At 54.1% G+C, this 19,848-nt stretch overlaps 2 protein-coding genes and 1 pseudogene across 2 annotated transcripts; all 3 read left to right on the top strand.

Annotated features, from left to right (window-relative positions):
* Nucleotides 1-5,395: 5,395 nt before the first annotated feature.
* Nucleotides 5,396-5,882, top strand: LOC129559093 (large ribosomal subunit protein uL23 pseudogene; annotated as a pseudogene).
* Nucleotides 5,883-8,580: 2,698 nt separating this feature from the next.
* On the top strand, nucleotides 8,581-14,490 carry PRTN3 (proteinase 3). Its single transcript, XM_055430821.2, is given in 7 exon segments — nucleotides 8,581-8,713; nucleotides 9,380-9,539; nucleotides 9,953-10,094; nucleotides 11,134-11,364; nucleotides 11,726-11,938; nucleotides 14,280-14,412; nucleotides 14,486-14,490. Coding segments are annotated over 7 exon segments (951 nt in total). The 5' UTR covers nucleotides 8,581-8,646.
* A 1,167-nt stretch (nucleotides 14,491-15,657) lies between these two features.
* Nucleotides 15,658-18,120, top strand: LOC129558743 (neutrophil elastase). The gene is made up of 5 exons (XM_055430130.2): nucleotides 15,658-15,802; nucleotides 16,116-16,272; nucleotides 16,457-16,598; nucleotides 17,424-17,654; nucleotides 17,809-18,120. Exons 1-5 carry the CDS (start codon nucleotides 15,736-15,738, stop codon nucleotides 18,013-18,015), a joined length of 804 nt encoding a protein of 267 aa, XP_055286105.1. The 5' UTR covers nucleotides 15,658-15,735; the 3' UTR covers nucleotides 18,016-18,120.
* The last annotated feature ends 1,728 nt before the right edge of the window (nucleotides 18,121-19,848 follow it).

Genomic DNA, 19,848 nt, shown 5'->3' with positions numbered 1-19,848 from the left:
CTCACCATCCAAACCTCGCTATCCAATTCCAGGACATTCCATCACCCCAATAGAAGCCCACTCCCATCAGGATCACCCCCATCTCCTCCCCCACCCCATGATGACCAGGAACCCACTCTCTGTGTCTGTGGATCTGCCCGTTCTGGACATTTCCCATCAGTGGAATCACACCCTGTGTGTCCTTCTGTGCCTGCTTCTCTCACTGAGCATCGTGTTTTCAGGGTCTGTCTATGTGGTACCATGTGTCAGGGCTTCTCACCTTCTCAGGGCTGAGTGATGCTCCTGTGATGTGTAACCATCATCTGTGGATGGTCATCTGGGTTGGTTCCACCCTGGCTGTTGTGAAGCAGGTTGCTGTGGACATTCATGTACAAGTTCTACTTGAACATTGATATTTAGTACGGTGATTTTACCAGGAGGTGTATTGGGGGTTCATAACGGGTCCTCTTTACAGAAGGGGAAACTGAAGCCCAGAGAGAAACCTGTGTCTCAGGAGCCCCAGAACAGGGGCCCCACTTGTTCATTGTTCAGATGGGAAAACTGAGGCCCTGGGGGTTGGGGTCCCAGAGCAGAGGGTCCCAGCTTGGAGCCCCAGACACTGACAGCCTCGAGGATGGAGTGTTTTCCTTTTTTAAAGCGAGAAGAGAAAAAAGAGGCAGAAACCCTGAGGATGAGCCTCTCTTGCTCACCTTCCCTGGATCCCAGTTGTGTCCGCTCAGGTCTGCTCGGCCCCCTCCCAGCTCCAGTTCCCAGCGAGACCGTTGTCTGTTGCGCCAGCCACAGTTGGAGCAGGAAGGGGACAAAGCCGCAGCTTCCAGCCCCGCTTCCTCTCCACCCGTGGGCCTGATCCCCAGAGGCCCCGGAGAGTTCCCTCCAGGTTACAACCCCCACTGCCCCCAGTTCCCCCCAGGCCCACACCGCCCGCCCCATCTTCCAGACCAGACTCCACCTTCAGGAAGCCCCCTAGTGCTGCGCTCACCATCCCATCCCAGGCCTGGAGCAGAGAGGCAGGCCCAGGCCATCCCCCTGTTGTGACTGATGCCGTGAACGCCCCCTGACTCTGAGAGGCTCCTTGGAGGGTGGGAGCTCCCTGCCAGGACCTCCTGGGCCATTCTCTAGCAAAGTTACATGTGTGTGTATTTCTTTTTCTTTCCTTGGTTAAAGATTGATTGAAATATACTTCACATACCATACATAAAACTCACCCACTTAACAATTCAGTGGCATTTGGTACAGTCACGGGATTGGGCAACCACCACCTCTAATTCCAGAATATTCCATCACCCCAAAAGAAGCCCCATCACCATCAGCATCACCCTTCCTCTCCCCAAGCCCCTTACAACCAGGAACCCACTCTGTGTCTGTGGATAGGCCTGTTCACATTTCCCATCAGTGGAATCATACCCTGTGTGTCCTTCTGTGTCTGCTCCTCTCACTGAGCATTGTGTCCTCAGGGACTGTCCATGTGGTATCAAGTTTCTCTCCTTTTCAGAACTGAGTGATGCTCCGTGTGTGTGTCCTGTTTCATCAGTTGACAGTTCACGGAGTTCTCTTCTGTATCTGGTGAATCAACCCCCGACATGGGGATGTTCTCATCACCCCCATCACTAACAGATGGGGAAACTGAGGCTCAGAGAGGCGGTGTGCCCAGCCCAGATTGACAAAGCACAGCAGAATGTGAACCCATGGTATTGAAACATGTATATTATCATATGTGAAACGAATCACCAGTCCCGGTTCAGTGCATGATACAGAATGCTCAGGGCTGGTGCACTGGGATGACCCAGAGGGATGGTATGGGGAGGGAGGTGGGAGGGGGTTTCAGGATGGGGAACACATGTACACTTGTGGTAGATTCATGTCAATTTATGGCAAAACCAATACAATATTGTAAAGTAATTAGCCTCCAATTAAAATAAATAAATTTAAAAAAAAAGAATGTGAACCCAGGTGAGGGGCTGCGGAGCCTGGCATGACAGGGTGACAGTGACCCGGCTGGCAGCTCTGCTCACCATGTGCCCAGCACCCTCCAATACTCTCATTTATCCCACCCTCCCTCTGTCATCCCTGGGGAGGGACTATGTCTACCATCACCACACTGCTGTTCAGTTACCAAGCTGTGTCCGACTCTTTGCAACCCTGTGGACTGCAGCACACCAGGCTTCCCTGTCCCACACCATCTCCCGGACATCTCCACACCGTGTCCACTGAATTGGTGATGACAGTCAACCAACTCATTCTCTGTTGCCCTCTTCTCCTGCCCTCAACCTTTCCCTGCATCAGGGAAAGTTGGTTTCCCAATGAGTTGTTTCACCACATCAGGTGACCAAAGTATTGGCGTTTCAGCATCAGCATCAGTCCTTCCAATGAATATTCAGGGTTGATTTCCTTTAGGATTGACTGGTTTGATTTCCTTGCAGTCTAAGAGACTCTCAAGAGTCTGCTCCAGAACCACAGTCCAAAAGCATAAGCATAACTCAATGATGCTATGAGCCATGCAGTGTAGGGCCACCCCAAGACTGAGGGGTCATACTGGAGAGTTCTGACAAAATCTGATCCACTGGAGGAGGGAATGTCAAACCACTCCAGTATACTTGCTGTGAGAGCCCCACCTCACTGTACGGGTGGGGAAACCGAGGCACTGAGCAGCCGGCCTGCTGGACCAGAAGGAGCTAGTCTGCAAAGGTGTTCTTGTTGAAAGAGAAAATCCTGTTCTGAAAGCAGATAGCACAGCAGCCCTGGGGTTCTGTGGGGACATGTCAGAGCCACACCCAGAGCTGTGGCAGACACCCTGCAGGAGGACCTGGGGACCTTTCCCAAGTGACCGGGCTGATGCATGAATTAAAAATGTGTAGGCAATACAGATGGCCAACAGGCACACAAAAATCTGCTCCACGTTGCTAATTCATAGAGAAATACAAATCAAAACTACAATGAGGTATCACCTCACATCAGTCAGAATGGCCACCAATAAAGTCTTCAAGGGACTTCTCTGGTGGTCCAGTAGTTACGAATCTGTCTGCCAAGTCAATTTTGAAAAAGAAAACCAGAGCTGGAGGAGTCAGGCTCCCTGGCTTCAGACTATACTACAAAGCTACAGTCATCAAAACAGTATGGTCCTGGCACAACAGTAGAAACATAGATCAGGAGAGAACAGGAGAGAAAACCCAGAAATAAACTCATGCACCTATGGCCAATTAATCTATGGCAAAAGAGGCAAGACTATACAATGCTGAAAAGACAGTCTCTTCAACACATGGTCTTGGGAAAAGTGGACAGCCACATGCAAAAAGGAAGTCAGATCATTCTTTAACTCTATACCCCAAAATAAGCTCAAAATGGATTAAAGACCTAAATGTGAGACCAGATACTATAAAACTTCTAGAGGAAAACATAAGCAGAAAATCCTCTGGCAAATCACAGCAGCATCTTTTTTGATCCATCTCCTGGAAAAATGGAAATAAAAACAAAAACAAACAAATGGGACCTCAGTTCAGTTCAGTTCAGTCGCTCAGTCGTGTCCGGCTCTTTACAACCCCATGAATCACATTACGCCAGGCCTCCCTGTCCATCACCAACTCCCGGAGTTCACTCAAACTCATATCCATCGACCATCCAGCCATCTCATTCTCTGTCGTCCTCTTCTCCTCCCACCCCCAATTCCTCCCAGCATCAGAGTCTTTTCCAGTGAGTCAACTCGTCGCATGAGGTGGCCAAAGTATTGGAGTTTCAGCTTTAGCATCAGTCCTTCCAATGAACACCCAGGAGTGATCTCCTTTAGAATGGACTGGTTGGATCTCCTTGCAGTCCAAGGGATTCTCAAGAGTCTTCTCTAGCACCACAGTTCAAAAGCAGAAATTCTTTGGCGATCACCTTTCTTCACAGTCCAACCCTCACATCCATACATGACCACTGGAAAAACCATAGCCTTGAACTAGATGGACCTTTGTTGGCAAAGTAATGTCTCTGCTTTTTAATATGCTATCTAGGTTGGTCATAACTTTCCTTCAAAGGAGTAAGCGTCTTTTAATTTCATGGCTGCAATCAGCATCCGCAGTGATTTTGGAGCCCAAAAAAATAAAGTCTGACTCTACTTAAACTCAAAAGTTATCGCATTGCAAAGGAAACAAAATATAAAATGAAAAGACAACCTATAGATTGGGATAAAATATTTGCAAAAGTGTGACTGATAAGGGATTAATCTCCAAAATTTATAAGCAGTTTATGACACTTAACAGCATCAAAACAAACAGCCCACACAAAAAATGGGCAGAGGACCTGAATAGACATTTCTCCAAAGAGGACATAAAGGTGGCCAACAGGCAGATAAAAAGATATTCAACATTGCTAGTTATTAGAGAAATGCAAATCAGAACACCAGTCAGAATGGCCAGCATCAAAAAAAAACCCACAGGGACTTCCCTGGTAGTCCAATGGCTAAGACTCCATGTTCCCAATTCAGGATGCCTGGGTTCAATCCCTGGTCAGGGAACTAGATCCCACATGCCACAACTAATGATTCCACATGCTGCAACTAAGACCTGGTGCAGCCAAATAAATAAATAAATGTATTTTTGAATCCATAACAGACGCTGGAGAGGGTGTAGAGACAAGGTACAATATATGTACAGTGTACATACTACACTGTTGGTAGGAAAGTAACTTGGTACAGGCACTATGGAGAACAGTATGGAGGGTCCTTAAAAAATTAAAAAGAGAGCTACCATATGACCCTGAAATTCTACTCCTGGCATGTATCTGGAGAAAAACTATCTGAAAGGATACGTGCACCCCTATGTTCATAGAAGCACTGTTTAAAATAGCCAAGACACAGAAGCAACTTAAATGTCCAACAACAGAGGAATGGATAAAGAAGATGTGGTGAATATATACATACATATTACATATATATATAGCATATATAATACACTATTAATCAGCCATTTAAAAGAATGAAATAATGCCATTCACAGTGACATGGATGGACCTAGAGAGTGTCATACTGAGTGAAGTGACGTCAGATATAGAAGGAGAAACATTGTATAACAATCCTTACATGTGGAATCTACAAAGCAACAATACAAATGAACTTAGAAAACATAAAAAGACTCACAGACTTAGAAAAGGAAATTATGGTTGGGAGGGCAGGGGGAGGATAGTTAGGGAGTTTAGGAAGGTCATGTACACACTGCTGTATTCAAAATGGAAAACCAACAAGGACCTATTGTATAGCACATGGAACTTTACTCAATGTTATGTGCCAGCCTGCATGGGAGGAGGGTTTGGAGGAGAATGGATCCATGTATATGTATGACTGAGTCCTTTTCTGTTCACCTGAAACTGCTACATTGTTAATCAGCTATATCCCGATACAAAACAAAAAGTTTAAAGTTCAGGGGAGACCCTTTTCATGAAGGTGGCACCGAAGGCGAAGAAGGAAGCCCCTGCCCCTCCTAAAGCTGAAGCCAAAGCAAAAGCTTTGAAGGCCAAGAAAGCAGTGTCGAAAGGTGTCCACAGCCACAAGAAAAAGATCAGACATCACCCACCTTCCGGAGGCCCAAAACACTGCGGCTCAGGAGGCAGCCCAAATATCCTCGGAAGAGCGCCCCTAGGAGAAACAAACTTGACCACTATGCCATCATCAGATTCCCCCTCACCACCGAGTCAGCCATGGAGAAGATAGAAGACAACACCACGCTGGTGTTCATCGTGGATGTCAGGCCAACAAGCACCAAATTAAACAGGCTGTGAAGAGGCTCTATGACATTGACGTGGCTAAGGTCAATACTCTGATCAGGCCTGATGGAGAGAAGAAGGCATATGCTCAGCTGGCTCCTGACTATGATGCTTTGGATGTTGCCAACAAAATTGGGATCATCTAAACTCTTGCCTAGAAAATCCCATGGATGGAGGAGCCTGGTAGGCTGCAGTCCGTGGGGTCGCTAAGGGTCGGACACGACTGAGTGACTTCACTGTCACTTTCACACATTGGAAAAGGAAATGGCAACCCACTCCAGTGTTCTTGCCTAGAGAATCCCAGGGACGGGGGAGCCTGGTGGGCTTCTGTCTATGCGGTCACACAGAGTCGGACACGATTGAAGTGACTTAGCAGCAGCAGCAGCAAACTGAGCCCAGCTGGCTAATTCCAAATATAAAAGTTTTCACTATGTAAAAAAAATAAATAAAGTTCAGGGAAAAAAATTCATGGTGCATCCATACTAAAGCAATTTATGTAGACATTTAAAAAATAAAGTGTCTCAAAAAAAAAAAAGAATCTGCCTGCCAATGCAGGGCTCACAGGTTCAGTCCCTGATCCACTGCCGAGGGGCAACTGAGGCCGTGCTCCACAACTACTGAGCCAGATGCCTAGAGCCCATGTTTCACAACAAGAAAAGCCATTGCAAACAGGAGCCTGTGCAAACTAGAGTAGCCCCCTCTTGTCTCAGCTAGAGAAAGCCCTGTGCACAGCAACAAAGACTCAGCACAGCCAAAAATAATTAATTTTTAAAAAGTCTACAAATGGGTCTTCCCCGGTGATCCAGTGGTTAAGAATTCATCTTGCAACGCAAAGGACATGGGTTCAATCTCTGGTCAGGGAACTAAGATCCCACATGCCCTGGAGCAACTAATGCCACACACTGCACCTGCTGAGGGCGAGTTACCGCCCGATGCCACTAAGACCTGACGCAGCCAAATAATTTTTTTTTAAGTCTACAAAGAACAAACGCTGGAAAGAGTGTAGAGAAAAGGGAACCCTCCTACACTGTTGGTGGGAATGTAAATTGGTACAGTCACTGTGGAGAACAGGATGGAGTTTCCTTGAAAAACTAAAATTAGAGCTACCATATGATCCAGTAATCCCACTCTCGGGCACACACCCAGACAAAACTAGAATTCAAAAAGATATACGCGCCCCTATGTTCACAGCAGTTCCATTTACAAGAGCCAAGACATGAAAACAACCTGAACATCCACTGACAGAAGAATGAAGGTGTGGTACATGTATACAATAGAATACTACTCAGCCATAAAAAAGAAAGAAATGATGCCATTTGCAGCAACACTGATGGACCTGGAGATTTTCAAACCAAATGAAGTAAGTCAGAAACAGAAAGACAAGTACCATATGATATCACTTGTATGTGGAATCTAAAATATGACACAAATGAACATATCTACAAAACAGACACAGACTCACAGCCATAGAGAACAGATTTGTGATTGCCAAGGGGATAGGAGAGTGGGGAAAGGCTGTACTGGGAGTCTGGGATTAGCAGATGCAAACTAGTATATGTAGGATGGATAAATAAGATCTTACTGTAGAGCACAGGGAATTATATTCAATACCCTGTGACAAACTATGATGGAAAAGAACAAAAATATATAATGTATGTACATATATGTATAACTGAGTTACTTTGCTGTACAGAAGAAATTAACACAGTGTTGTAAATCAACCATACTTCAATAAAATTAAAAAAATTAAAATGTATCTGTAGAGGTGGGGCGGCTGACTCTGCAGGGATCCTCAGTGGGTGAAAGGCAGAATAGGCTGTTTCTGCCTCGGACAATCCCCCCAGACAAAGTGTGACTTGGCAGGAGGGACCTGGAGTCCCTGGGACCCCCGCCCAGGATGCAGACCCCGACTCCGTGTGGGGGCCCCACACAAGCTCCAAATGCCCACCAGTACACAATAGGAGGGACAGGGAAGGCTGAGCAGCTGCCCCAGAGTCGAGGAGACACAGGGGGGCTCCTGAACCAGGGACAGGCGATTGTGACATCCAGCGACCTGTGGAAGAGAAAACATTTGTGCAAGACCAGGGTCCCAGGGATGCCGTGGCAGCAAGTCTGGGAATTTTGTGGACTTCTGCAAGCACAGAATGGTTTTAACATGAAAAACCTGAAAAGTATGTTTTTGCCCCCCAATTTCATGAGCTCTTCTACCTGTGCTTCTGTAGGTTTGAGCCAGTTATAAATAAAAACACAAATAAAGAAATGTTTCCTGGGCACCCAAGTCTCTCCCGCCCTCCCACCCCCAATGCAGAGTGGCATCTCTGGGCTCAGCCACTCCATGCCAGATGCCCCCACCCCAGTCATGATGACCACAGGTGTCCCTGGGGGAAGACCACCCCAGGTCAGAACTCTGCTAGGGTATGAAGCGTGAATCCCCCAGACAAAGTCAGGGCAGAGAGATGACCCTGTGGGTGTGAGAAGGTGAAGGGTGCTGAGAACCCCCTCACTCCCTTTTATGTCCCACAGAGGGGGCTTTGCCCTAAGCCCTGCACACACCAGCCACGTCCCACCTTGCTGGGGCTACGGGGACCCTGTAGGAGGGGAGCAATGTCCCCTTGGAAGTGTGGAAGGCTGGAGGGCTGTGGCCATATTGCCCCCTGGCCCAGAGGACCCCAGCAGGTGGTGGGTGCTAGTCGGCTTCCCACACCTCTTAGGGGTGGGGCGGGACCCTGAGCCTGAGTTTGAAGCCCCTGCAGCCTTCTTAGGGTGCAGCTTTAAACCCCAAGCTTCCTGAGGCCCTGGAGTTGGAAGGAGGAAGTGAAGATGCCCAACCCGGGCGTGGGACAACCCCAACGGCCTGCTGAATGCGACTATAAGAGGGGGTGGGCGGGCAGGCAGGGGCACCGCTGGACCATGCCTGGAAGCTGCAGACCCCCCAGCTCCTCCCTGGCCCCAGTGCTGCTGGCTGTGCTGCTGGGTGGTGAGTGGGGTCCGTGTCCGCCCAACTGTCCACCTGTCCCACACCCTCTCTCCCAGATGGGGAGAGTGAGGCAGGCTCAGGCTCAGGATGGGAGCCTCAAGAGGAGGAAAGGAAGGGGGTGGGTCTGTTTCCCCATCTGTGAAGCGGGCAAAACCTAGTCCCTCCCGCCCAGGCAGGTGTCCTGAGGACTCAGTGTAACCAGAATCCCCAGAGAGTACCAGGCACACAGCAAGCGCTTAATACGCGTGTGAGGGCGCCCCAATGAACGCGTGACTGGGTGCATGAGGCAGGTGTCATAGGAGGCCCGGGTGAAAGGCCGCCACCCTCACCCCAAGGAGGCTGACTCACGGTTCAGCTTGTCGGTCTCCTGGCCCCCAGGGGCTGGGCGCCGGGGCCTCCCGGAGCCTCCAGGAGTAATGATGATGACCTCGGGGCTCTCCGCCCCAGCGCTAACAGTCCCAGGCCGGGTCCCTTCCCCCCAGCAGACCCCAGTCGGTGCTGCCATGGGACCCCCAGTTTGCTGATGGGGAAACGCAGGCTCTGCGGGATTCCGGGCCAGGCAGCGACACTGCCCTCCTCCCCCGTCCCCCGTCCCCCGTCTGGGCTCCCTGGAGGTGGGGCGGGGGCGTCACATGAGGCGACTGCCCCTGACCCCCGTGTCCCCAGGAGCAGCCCGGGCCGTGGAGATCGTGGGCGGGAGGGAAGCCCAGCCCCACTCGCGCCCCTACATGGCGTCGCTGCAGCTGGCTTCCGGCAGCCACTTCTGCGGGGGGACCCTGGTGCACCCGAGCTTCGTGCTGACCGCCGCTCACTGCCTGAACAGCGTGTGAGTGCGCCGGCGCGTGACGAGCCGGAGTCCGAGGGGGAGGGCCAACCTGCTCCGGGGTCTGGGGTGCGGGGGTCGGATGGCGTGCCTGCCCGAGGGTCCGAGTCGAGGGTGCAGCCCTGCCTGCGCTTCGCCTGGTCTTACCCTTCCATCAGTTCACCTGCCCAACCCTCTCATCCCAGACTAGACGGGCACCTGCCCTGCCCGCTCCCCGTCCCAGCCCCGCCCGACGTGGCCCCCTGATGCCCCAGGAGGATGAGCTCAAGCCAGCGGCCCAACCCTCGGGGGCAGATACAGACGGGGTGGCGGGTGTCCTGGGGCAACGGTGGGGAGTCCCCGAGGGGCTGCACCCTGGGCCTCAGGACGGGCGTGGGGAGCAGGGGTAGACTTAGCAAGAACGCCCCGACCCTCAGGAACCCGCAGCGCGTGCGCGTGGTGCTGGGGGCCCACCGCCTGCAGACCCCCGAGCCCATGCAGCAAAGGCTCGGCATCAGTCGCCTGTTTGAGAACAACTACGACCCGCAGGAGAAGCTGAATGACGTGCTCCTGCTGCAGGTGGGTGGGCGGTGCCGGCGCTGTGCTCCACCCTCCAGCGCCTCCCGCTGCGGGCGGGAGGCCGAGCCAGGCACCAACCTAGGAGTCTGCGGGACCCCCCACCCCACCCCCAGTCCCCTTCTGGACTTTGCCCGGCTGTGTCCCCTCCCCCCTCCCTGCACTGTTCCCAGATACCTTTACCTTTGGCTTCCCAGATGGCTCAGTGGATAAAGAATCATCCACCTGCAATGCAGGAGATGCAAGAGATGATGGTTCAGTCCCTGGGCCGGGAAGATCCCCTGGAGGAGGGCCTGGCAACCCACCCCAGTACTCTTGCCTGGAGAATCCCATGGATGGAGAAGCCTGGCTGGCTACAGTCCATGGGGTCACAAAGAGTCGGACATGACTGAAACGACTGGGAACCCACAACTTTGGCACCAGCTTCCCCTCCTCAGGGAGGCCTCCCCTAGTCTGTCCCTGTGTCACCTGAGTGATGCCCTCCCACTCACTGTTCAGGATGAGGCTCTATTTCCCTTGACTGTGCCACCTGCCCTCCTCTTCTCAACCCTTCCTGGCCCAAAGATCAGCTCCTGGAGCAGAGACATAGTGTCCTTAGGGCTTAGCCAGGATCAAGCATACAGTTGGGTGACTTCCCTGGTGGTCGAGTGGCAAGACTCTGTGCTCCCAAAGCAGGGGGCCCAGGTTCGATCCCTGGTCAGGGATCCAACAAAGAGTTCACCTGCCACAACTAAGACCCAACACAGTCAAATAAATAGTTTTTTTTTAAGCATATAGTTGGTGCTCAATAAGTGCTTTGTATGTGAATGAACATCACAGTGACCAGTGCTGCAAATGGGTGGCTCGTGGCCTCAAGGAAGGTTAAACTGAGCCCTTGTGAGTTTAGAGGGTGATCAGGACAGCCTCCCTGGAGGAGGTGACCCTTGAGTCAGGCAAAGGGAACAGCATGTGTGAAAGCCGGGAGGAGGCACTCTGGGATAATGGTCTATGGGTGGACGCGGGTCCGAAGACGGGAGCTCACTGCCCCTCCCCTCTGCCGTAGCTGGACCAGCCGGCCACCCTCAACACCCATGTAGCAGTGGCCCAGCTCCCCCAGCAGGCCCAGCCACTGCCCCACGGTACCCAGTGCTTGGCCATGGGCTGGGGCCGCCTGGGCACCCTCGAGCCGCTGCCTCAGGTCCTACAGGAGCTCAATGTCACCGTGGTCACCTTCCTGTGCCGGCCACAGAACGTGTGCACCTACGTGCCCCGACGCAGCGCTGGCATCTGCTTCGTACGTACCGGTGGCTCTGGCTCAGGGACCGCAGGAACAGCCCAGGCTGGGAGGGTGGGCAGCGGGGACCCAGCCCTGCCTTCTTCCTGAGCAGCTGCTGCACCTCCACCTCCCCGTCTGGAAGGTGGGCACACCTGTCGTGATGGGTGATGTGGTCTTTGTGGGTCTGGGGGCTCATCCATCCGGGGGCCCCTTGAGTGGGTGACCGACCCCCACTCTGCAGCCACACCCATCTCCCCGTCTCACTGGAGTGCCTTCAGTGAGACAGGGAGCATTTCACCCTTGTGCAGCCCCTTCCCCGAGGTAGCCAAGTCTGGCTGCTGGCCCGGCCTGAGGGACTGACCAACCTGCCCCTCCACAGGGGGACTCCGGGGGCCCCTTAATCTGCAATGGGGTACTCCAGGGCGTGGACTCCTTCGTGATCCAGGGATGTGCCACTGGCCAGTACCCCGACTTCTTTGCTCGCGTCTCCCTCTATGTGGACTGGATCCACTCCGTGCTGAGCAGCATGGGGGGCAAGGACAGCCCCTGAGCCCCCCAGAACCCCTGCAGTCGCTGTGGACAGAGGCAGCGGGTCTGTTTCTGTGTCCGTGCCCCCTCTCCCCCTCCCTGGCAGCCCCACCTGTGCCGTCAATAAAAGCTGAACCACCCCCCTGGCTCCTGGGTGTCCTTCCCACGGGCGATGTTGAGGAGAGCAGGTCAGGCTCCTCAGTGTCTGGGACCTGAAACCCCAAACTCGGGGTGGGGGTGAGAACAGGGACCTGGAGGTTGGATGAGGGCCCAGGTCACCATGGATCCCACTCCCCAGACACCCACAACCCTACCTGTGGGACCCTGGGCAAGTGGCTGCCCCACTCTGTGCCTCCGTTTCCTCATCTGGAAAATGGAGTTGCCCCACACATTTCCAAGAGTCCAAGGATCCCCACTCTGGCTCTGGGGGCTGGGGGTGTCCTGTCCAGTTCTATGTGTATTAGTTAATTGCTCAGTCGTGTTCGACTCTTTGTGAGTCCATGGACTGCAGTCTGCCAGGCTCCTCTGCCCACGGAATTCTCCAGGCAGGAATTCTGGAGTACGTAGCCATTCCCTTCTTCAGGGGATTTTCCTGACCCAGGGATCAAGCCCGGGACTCCTGCATTGCAGGCAGATTCTTTACTGTCTGAGCCACCAGGGAAGCCTTTTCATCAACATGGCCTCTTGACTAAGCCATTACAACCTGGGGTGCCCAGGGCCTGTGGGGCTCCTGAACAAGTCAGGAGCCGACAGAGGGCTATCAGGAAGGCTTCCTGGAGGAGGTGCCAATGCCTGAGCTGATTCCCAGTGCAGGAATAGGAACAAAAGAGGGGTTGTGCAGACAAGGAACAGACCAGGCAAGGGCCCTACATCAGGAGTAGCTTGGGGATGTGGGGAACAGCAAGGCCAACTCAGTGGGGGAGGGAAAGCAGGTCAGGGAGGGGCAGGGCTGGAGCACACACGGCCACCGGATGACCTGGGGTCTAGAGGAGGAGCCTGAGGCAAGGCAGAGGTAGGGGTCACAGGCCAGCCATGGAGAGGGCAGGTGGCCATGGCAATGCAGCAACGGAGGCTCAGAGAGAGGAGCCAACCACCTCTGGGCACACACAGTGTGGGAAGGCAGCTCTTTGGTTATTGATTTACTCTGCTGCCATCTGGTGGCAGCATGCAAATTCAAGCTGGAGCTAGAATCCCCTCAGGCCCGCTGCCTTTTTAACTGTTTCACAACTCAGCTGACCACCCCAGCAGAGGAGCTGAGGCTGGTTTGCAGCAGTAGCAGCAGGAGCGAGCCCTGCGCTGAGACCTGGGGCAAGGCCGGAATTTTGGGAAACCCCTGCTGATAAACGTCAGGGGAGGGCCGGGAATTCCCCCCCGCAGCTCCCACCGGCCCACGGCAGGGAAGTGGTTTCTATAAAAAGCCCAGAGGGACCTCTTGCGCTGCACTGGGGACAAATGAGGTTTGCTGGAGGGCATGTTGGACTGAGCCCATTGATGGGAACAGAAAGACCCAGAAAAAACAGCCCCGGTGTTTTCTATTTTCTGTGAGCACATGAGTGTGTGTGTTGTGTGTGTGTGTGTGTGTATGTAAGATGAGTCAGAGGAAAGTTCTGCACAAAAAGGATCAGATCCAAGGAGAGGGGGAAAGAACAGGGACCTGGGAGCTGGGGCTGACTTCTGGAAGTTGACAAGGTTGTTGACATTCAGGGGAGGACCGAGCCACAGGAATTATAAACAGGATGTTGCAGAGAAGCAACCCGGGGAGGAGGTTGGCCAGGGAGAGCAGGGTGGCCCCCAGCAACACAGGATCCCCTAGCCTCCAGAGCATCAGTGTCCTGTGAGATGCTCCATGTGGCACCACTACTCTGATGGGAACCAGAACACGCCCAAGACAAACATCACCATACCCTCTGGGAGAGGATTAATGGTTAACAAACCCTCAAGGATGGCACTTTCTTATCTAAGAACTTCACACAAGTTCATTCATTTAATCCGTGGGACAATCTCGTGAGATGGGAACCTACAGCTTCCATTTTACAGAAGAGGAAACTGAGGCTTTGAGAGGGCCTGAAGTCACAGTGGGCAAGTCCCCTGGAGTCCACAAGTTTAGCCATCGTGACCTGTGAGGATGTAGCATGCAGGTGGTCCTCAAATGACCCAGCTTTGTTTAAATTTGGTCTCCCCACCTGAGGCACAGCTTCCTCCATTCTCCCCACCCCTGCTGGAAACTGGGTTATGTATATAGCAGGTGCTTACCAAGTGCTCTATGGTAGCTTTAACTCAACAAAGTGGGGAGCCTGCCAGGAGGGGAGAGATGGGGGCTGACTTGACTATGCCCACACACCAGGGTAGTGGGGACCCAGGGACAAACTGGACTCCCACCCCTGCTGGGCTCTGGGTGTCCCTAGGTGCCCCTGCCCGCCTCCTCCTCAGATGGATCCGTTGGTTCCCACCCCGAGCCTTGCTCCAAGCCAGGAAAACGTTGCTTCTTGCGACAGCCTTGGCTACGGCCGTTGCAGCTGGAGCAGCTGGGGTTGGGAGGTGGGTGGGGAGAGGGTAACGGGCACCATGGGGCTGGGGATTGGCCCTGGGGGACCCCATCTCCCTTGTCCAGCTTGAGCTCTTCCAAAGTCCATACCAAAGCTCTCAAACTTGGATGGAGATCCATGGTCCAGCTTCCAGGCCCAGGAGGGAATTCTCTCCTCTGGCTCCAGCTGGAAGGGGTTTCAGAGAAGTTCAGAGGGGCAGGGTTGGGATGGTTTGGGAGGGGTTCCTTCCCAGAACCTCGGAGGGCCCCCAGAGACTGACCGAATCCTGGGTAGGAGTGAGTTCCCTGTTAGGAGCAGCAACCAAAGACAGGTTGGAAGTCCAGGCTCCCAGAGGGACATCCAAAGCCGAGGAAGAGTCAGCAAGCCCCCCTCTAGCTGTGAAGTTTGGGTTCAAAGCCCAGTTCCCCCAACCATGTCACTGGGCAGGTGGTTTATGTGGAGACCCTGCCATGCCTACAAAATATTAGGACAGAGCTGGGTGCACGTGATTGCTGTTGTCAGAGAGCCCTGGTGAAACTGAGGCACGTGGCATCCCAAACAATTCCTTTGGGCCACAGTGACCAGTATTCTTGCCTGGAGAATCCCATGGACAGAGGAGCCTGGCAGGCTACAGTCCATGGGGTCGCTAAGAGTCGGACACAACTGAGCGAGTTAGCATGCATGCGTGCATGACCACATTTAGCAGAAATACAGGACGCCCTGCTAACCTTACATGTCAGATAAACTAACTTTGTACATAACTATGTGTAGAGAATATTGGCTTCCCTAGTGGCTCAGGTGGTAAAGAATTTGCCTACAGTGCAGGAGACCCAGGTTCGATCCCTGGATCAGGAAGATCCCCTGGAGAAGGAAATGGCAACCCACTCCAGTATTATTGCCTGGAAAATTCCAGGAACAGAGGAGCCTGGGGGGTAGACCATGGGATTGCAAAGAGTCGGACACAGCTGTGTGACTAACTTCCACTTCACTTACACAGGATACCCTGCTAACTTTGAATGTCGGATAAACTTTTCATAACTACATCCCATGCTCCTATGTGGGATACACTTATGTTAAAAAGATGTCTATCTGACATTAGGGTTTAATTATGCACCCTGAGTTTGAACTGGTGACCCTCCTGGAGCCTCCTGGTCACTTGCACAGGTCCTTCCCCAACTGTTCTTCCCATCACCTAGTCAGCCATCCCCCAGAATGGGGAGAGGAAGTAGGGGCACCTGGCCCCGCTGTGGGGCAACTGCAACTGCCTCCGGGCGTGGGGACTATAAGAGGGACAGGTGGGCACAGAAGGCAGAAACCCTGGAGCCCCCAACCGACCATGACCCAAAGTTGCAGACACTTCAGCCCCGCCCTGGCCTCCATCCTGCTGACCCTGCTGCTGGGCGGTGAGTGGGGCCGAGTCTGTCCCTGGTCTTCTGCTCCGGCCTCTCCACTTGCCCTGGACCCTGCCAGCCCCCTCATCCTCACGGGATGAGGAGGAGACTGAGGTTCTGAGTGGTGAGGATGAATGGGTGTTCACCCCGCACCCTGTGGGGACTTCAGGTCTGGCTGAGCAGGGGCAGGAGGACGGTACACGGCTCCCTCCCCTATCTGGGTGACAAGCAATAGAAGAGCCCAACCCGGCGGGGTCCTGGTGGGGGTTCCAGGGGTCGGGGGTTCCTCCTCCGCTTACCGCCCCACCCCTGCCCGTGCCCCCAGGCCCCGCGCTGGCCTCGGAGATCGTGGGGGGCCGGGCGGCCCGGCCGCACGCCTGGCCCTTCATAGCTTCGCTGCAGCTGCGCGGAGGCCACTTCTGCGGCGCCACCCTCATCGCGCGCGACTTCGTGCTGTCGGCAGCGCATTGTCTGAACGGACTGTGAGTGTCTCCGCGCGCACACACATCGGGGTCCCGGCGCGAGGGGCGTGGGGCCGACCCAGGGTGGGGGCTTCCGGCAAAAGCCCGAGGGTTTGCAGGGTCCTCCTGCGCCCCAGCGGGGTCTCTCCGCCGCTTCCCATCCCGGGGCCTCCCCTCATCACCTCCTGTCCGCCCCCGACCCCAGGAACTTTCGATCGGTGCGCGTGGTGCTGGGGGCGCATAACCTGCGGCGGCAGGAACGAACCCGGCAGAAGTTCAGGGTCCGGAGGGTCTTTGAAAACGGCTTCGACCCCTTGAGCCTGCGGAACGACGTCGTGGTTCTCCAGGTGCGCGGGGGGCGGGCGGGCAGGGCAGGGCAAGTGCAGCGTCCTGAGAGACTTTGGGGAGCGGGTGAGGGGCAGGAGACTGGGGGGTGCGGCGGGCGGGGGCAGACCTGGTGTCCCCCCTAATCCCGGTGCTTCAGTCACCCCGCTGTGAAATGGAGAAGTACACCCCCGCACCCCGCAGGGCTTCCAGAGATTAGAAGAGAAGACAGCCAGAAGCTCTGAGCAGCTGTCTTTGCTGGCGGTGGGCACCAACGGCCTCCCTCTTTGGGAAATGGGGCAAAATTACCTACATTCCGGCGGGTGGGAATCTGGAGGCAGAAACCTACCTTTCCCCTCTGCTTGCACAGCTATGATTATTCTCTGAGAATGTTCTAGAACAAGGGCTTTATGGTCAATGATGTGGCCCGCGGTTTGTTCTATTGAACACCTACTGTTTACTGCACTCAAGACACATTCAGGGACTTCCCTGGTGGTCCAGTGGCTAAGACTCTGCACTCCCAAATTCAGGGGGCCCAGGTTCAATCCCTAGTTGGGAAACTAGATCCCGCATGCTGCAACTAAGACTCCACGCAGCCAAATAAATAAATATATATATAAAAAAAGACATGTCCAGGGACGTGGCTTCAGCCATGGTGGTTCCTCCCACTTTATAGACAGGGAAAGTGAGGCTAGATGCGAGGTATGCTGAGGGTGGGCGTCCTGCTCTTAAACACCCCAGGACAATGGTGGAGCCTTTGCTGGGGAACCCGACCCCAGAGTCACAGCGGTGGCTCACCGTCCCTCCCCTGTGACTGCTTCATACCCCCCCTCCACCCTCCTCTGCAGCTCAACAAGATGGCCACCCTCAACGCCAATGTTCAGGTGGCCCGGTTGCCTGCCCAGGACCAGGGTGTGGGTGAAGGTGTGCGGTGCGTGGCCATGGGCTGGGGCCGGCTGGGCACGAACCTGCCACCGCCCCAAATCCTGCAGCAGCTCAACGTGACCGTGGTGACTGGCCTCTGCCGCCCCACCAACGTGTGCACCCTGGTGCCACGCCGGCACGCTGGCATCTGCTTTGTAAGTACCCTGGGTGCCCCCAGCCCCCACCCCACCCCCTCCCAGACTGCTGCAGCCAGACCTTTGGAATATCTTCCCCACCCTGAAGGGAGGTAGGTGGAGTTGAGAGGGCTGGGCCGGGAACCCCAGCCCCCCAACTTGTCTGGCTCCACAGGGTGACTCCGGCGGGCCCCTGGTCTGCAACGGGCTGGTCCATGGGATCGATTCCTTCGTCCGTGGGGGTTGCGGCTCTGGGGTCTTCCCAGACTCTTTTGCCTCTGTCTCCAAGTTTGCCAACTGGATCAACTCTATCATCCGGCGCTATGGTGACAATGATGGCCCCTCTCTCCACCCCAGGGACCCCACAGGCAGGACCCGCTAGAAAGGCTGCACCTGTCACGCCCCCTCACCTGCCCCTGGCTGGGCCCTTCCCATGAAGCATCACTCAGCATCTGGCACAATAAAAACCTCTCTCTGTTTTGTAGAAGGTGTCTGAGTGTTTATTGGTTGTACAGTTGAGTCTTGAAAAATCCTCAGGAGAAGGTCTTGGGCGTGTCATGAGTACGCTGCCACCAGGTGGTGGCTAATTCAGGGCACTGGGGTAAGAAGTCCCTTCCCTACCTTCCACAAAAGGATCCCAGTTGCTATTTCTGGTTTTCCCTCCTGTTAAACATAATTAACGGAGAAGGCAATGGCAAGCCACTCCAGTACTCTTGCCTAGAAAATCCCATGGACGGAGGAGCCTGGTAGGCTGCAGTCCATGGGGTCGCTACGAGTCAGACATGACTGAGCGACTTCACTTTCAGAACTTTTCACTTTCACACATTGGAGAAGGAAATGGCAACCCACTCCAGTGTTCTTGCCTGGAGAATCCCAGGGACGGGGGAGCCTGGTGGGCTGCCATCTATGGGGTCACACAAGAGTCAGACATGACTGAAGTGACTTAGCAGCAGCAGCAGCAGCAGCAGCAAACATAATTAAACCAGTGCTGCAGGTGGTGATAACGCAAAGCACTACAGCAGGTGTTCACACGTGCTTACAAGCGCAGACATCATCCTGAGTCTTTGCAAGTATTCACTCTGCCCTCGAGGCAGGTCCCATGAGTGCCCCACTTTACAGATGAGGAAGCAGAGGGGCAAACAGCTATGAAGTCACACTCAAGAGCCTGGGTTCGAGTCCCAGCTCTGTGACTTTGAGCAACTTGTGTGCTGTCTCTGAGCCTCTATTTCCCTGCAGTAAAGAGTGAGGCACTGTCTGGGAAGCAGCCAGCCAGGAGTTGGGGTCCCAGGCCAGCCTTGGCTTCACTGCGTGGGGAGACAGCCCCTCCCCCACCCCCTCAGCCTTGGTGGGGAGGTGGGGGAGGAGGGAGGCAAAGATGTCAGATGTCTCACAAGGAAACACTTCAGTCTGAAGGAGTCACCACAGCTCTGGGGAGGCGACCAGCCTGTACCCCTCTTCTGCTTCCCTGAGCCTGGGAAGGAACCCCCAGGGGCCCACAACACATGCGACCTCTGCCATCAGGCGGCTCACAGGCTGATGGTGGGTGAATCAATTGCCTAAGCCAGCAAATAAATTTGAGAAGTAACATCAGGCAATGCCCCTTCCCCCACCCCTGACCCCACACCGCGAGGCCAGGATAAATTCCTCTGGGCACCAACCCCCTCCGCCCCCCGTATCCCCCTAGTGGGGCACACCAGCCTGGGCCCTACCTGACGGTCCTTTCTTTTGCTAGTCCCTCTGTCTGCCAGCTCTTCCTAAAGGTATACCTTCCCCCAAGTGCCAGTGGCTCAGATACGTGAACTACTGCCCAGCAATCGCTTTTTCCACTTAATACTATACCCTGGCAGTCTTCCCAGGTCAACAGAGCATCCGGGGACACGCGGGGTTATTCACTGAACTGACCTGTCTTGTTGGGTCATTTCCAAATTTTGTCGCAATTTCCAATACGCTTACTTACATAATCTGGACTCCACTTGCAAATGTGCTTTCATTTCAGAGATTCTGATTTTAGTATGGAAACATGTCAGGATCTAACGAATCACATTTGCTATGTTGTTTTCTAATTTTCTTTTCACTGTGAAAAGGAGAGGGGGAAAGATAGTGCACTGCTTCCACTGGGAACAGCTCACAGCTCGAGGTCCTCCCCACTCTTCTGGGAGCACCCAGCATCTCCCCCTAGTAAGTTCATGAGATATTGACCCACCATCCCCAACTT

Source organism: Moschus berezovskii, chromosome 8 (genome assembly GCF_049115385.1).
Source record: "Moschus berezovskii isolate FMDL1 chromosome 8, NW_MosBer_1.0, whole genome shotgun sequence".
NCBI classification, from domain to species: domain Eukaryota; kingdom Metazoa; phylum Chordata; class Mammalia; order Artiodactyla; family Moschidae; genus Moschus; species Moschus berezovskii.
The sequence above is the reverse complement of the archived record's forward strand: the minus strand, read 5'-3'. Positions and strand labels throughout refer to the sequence as shown.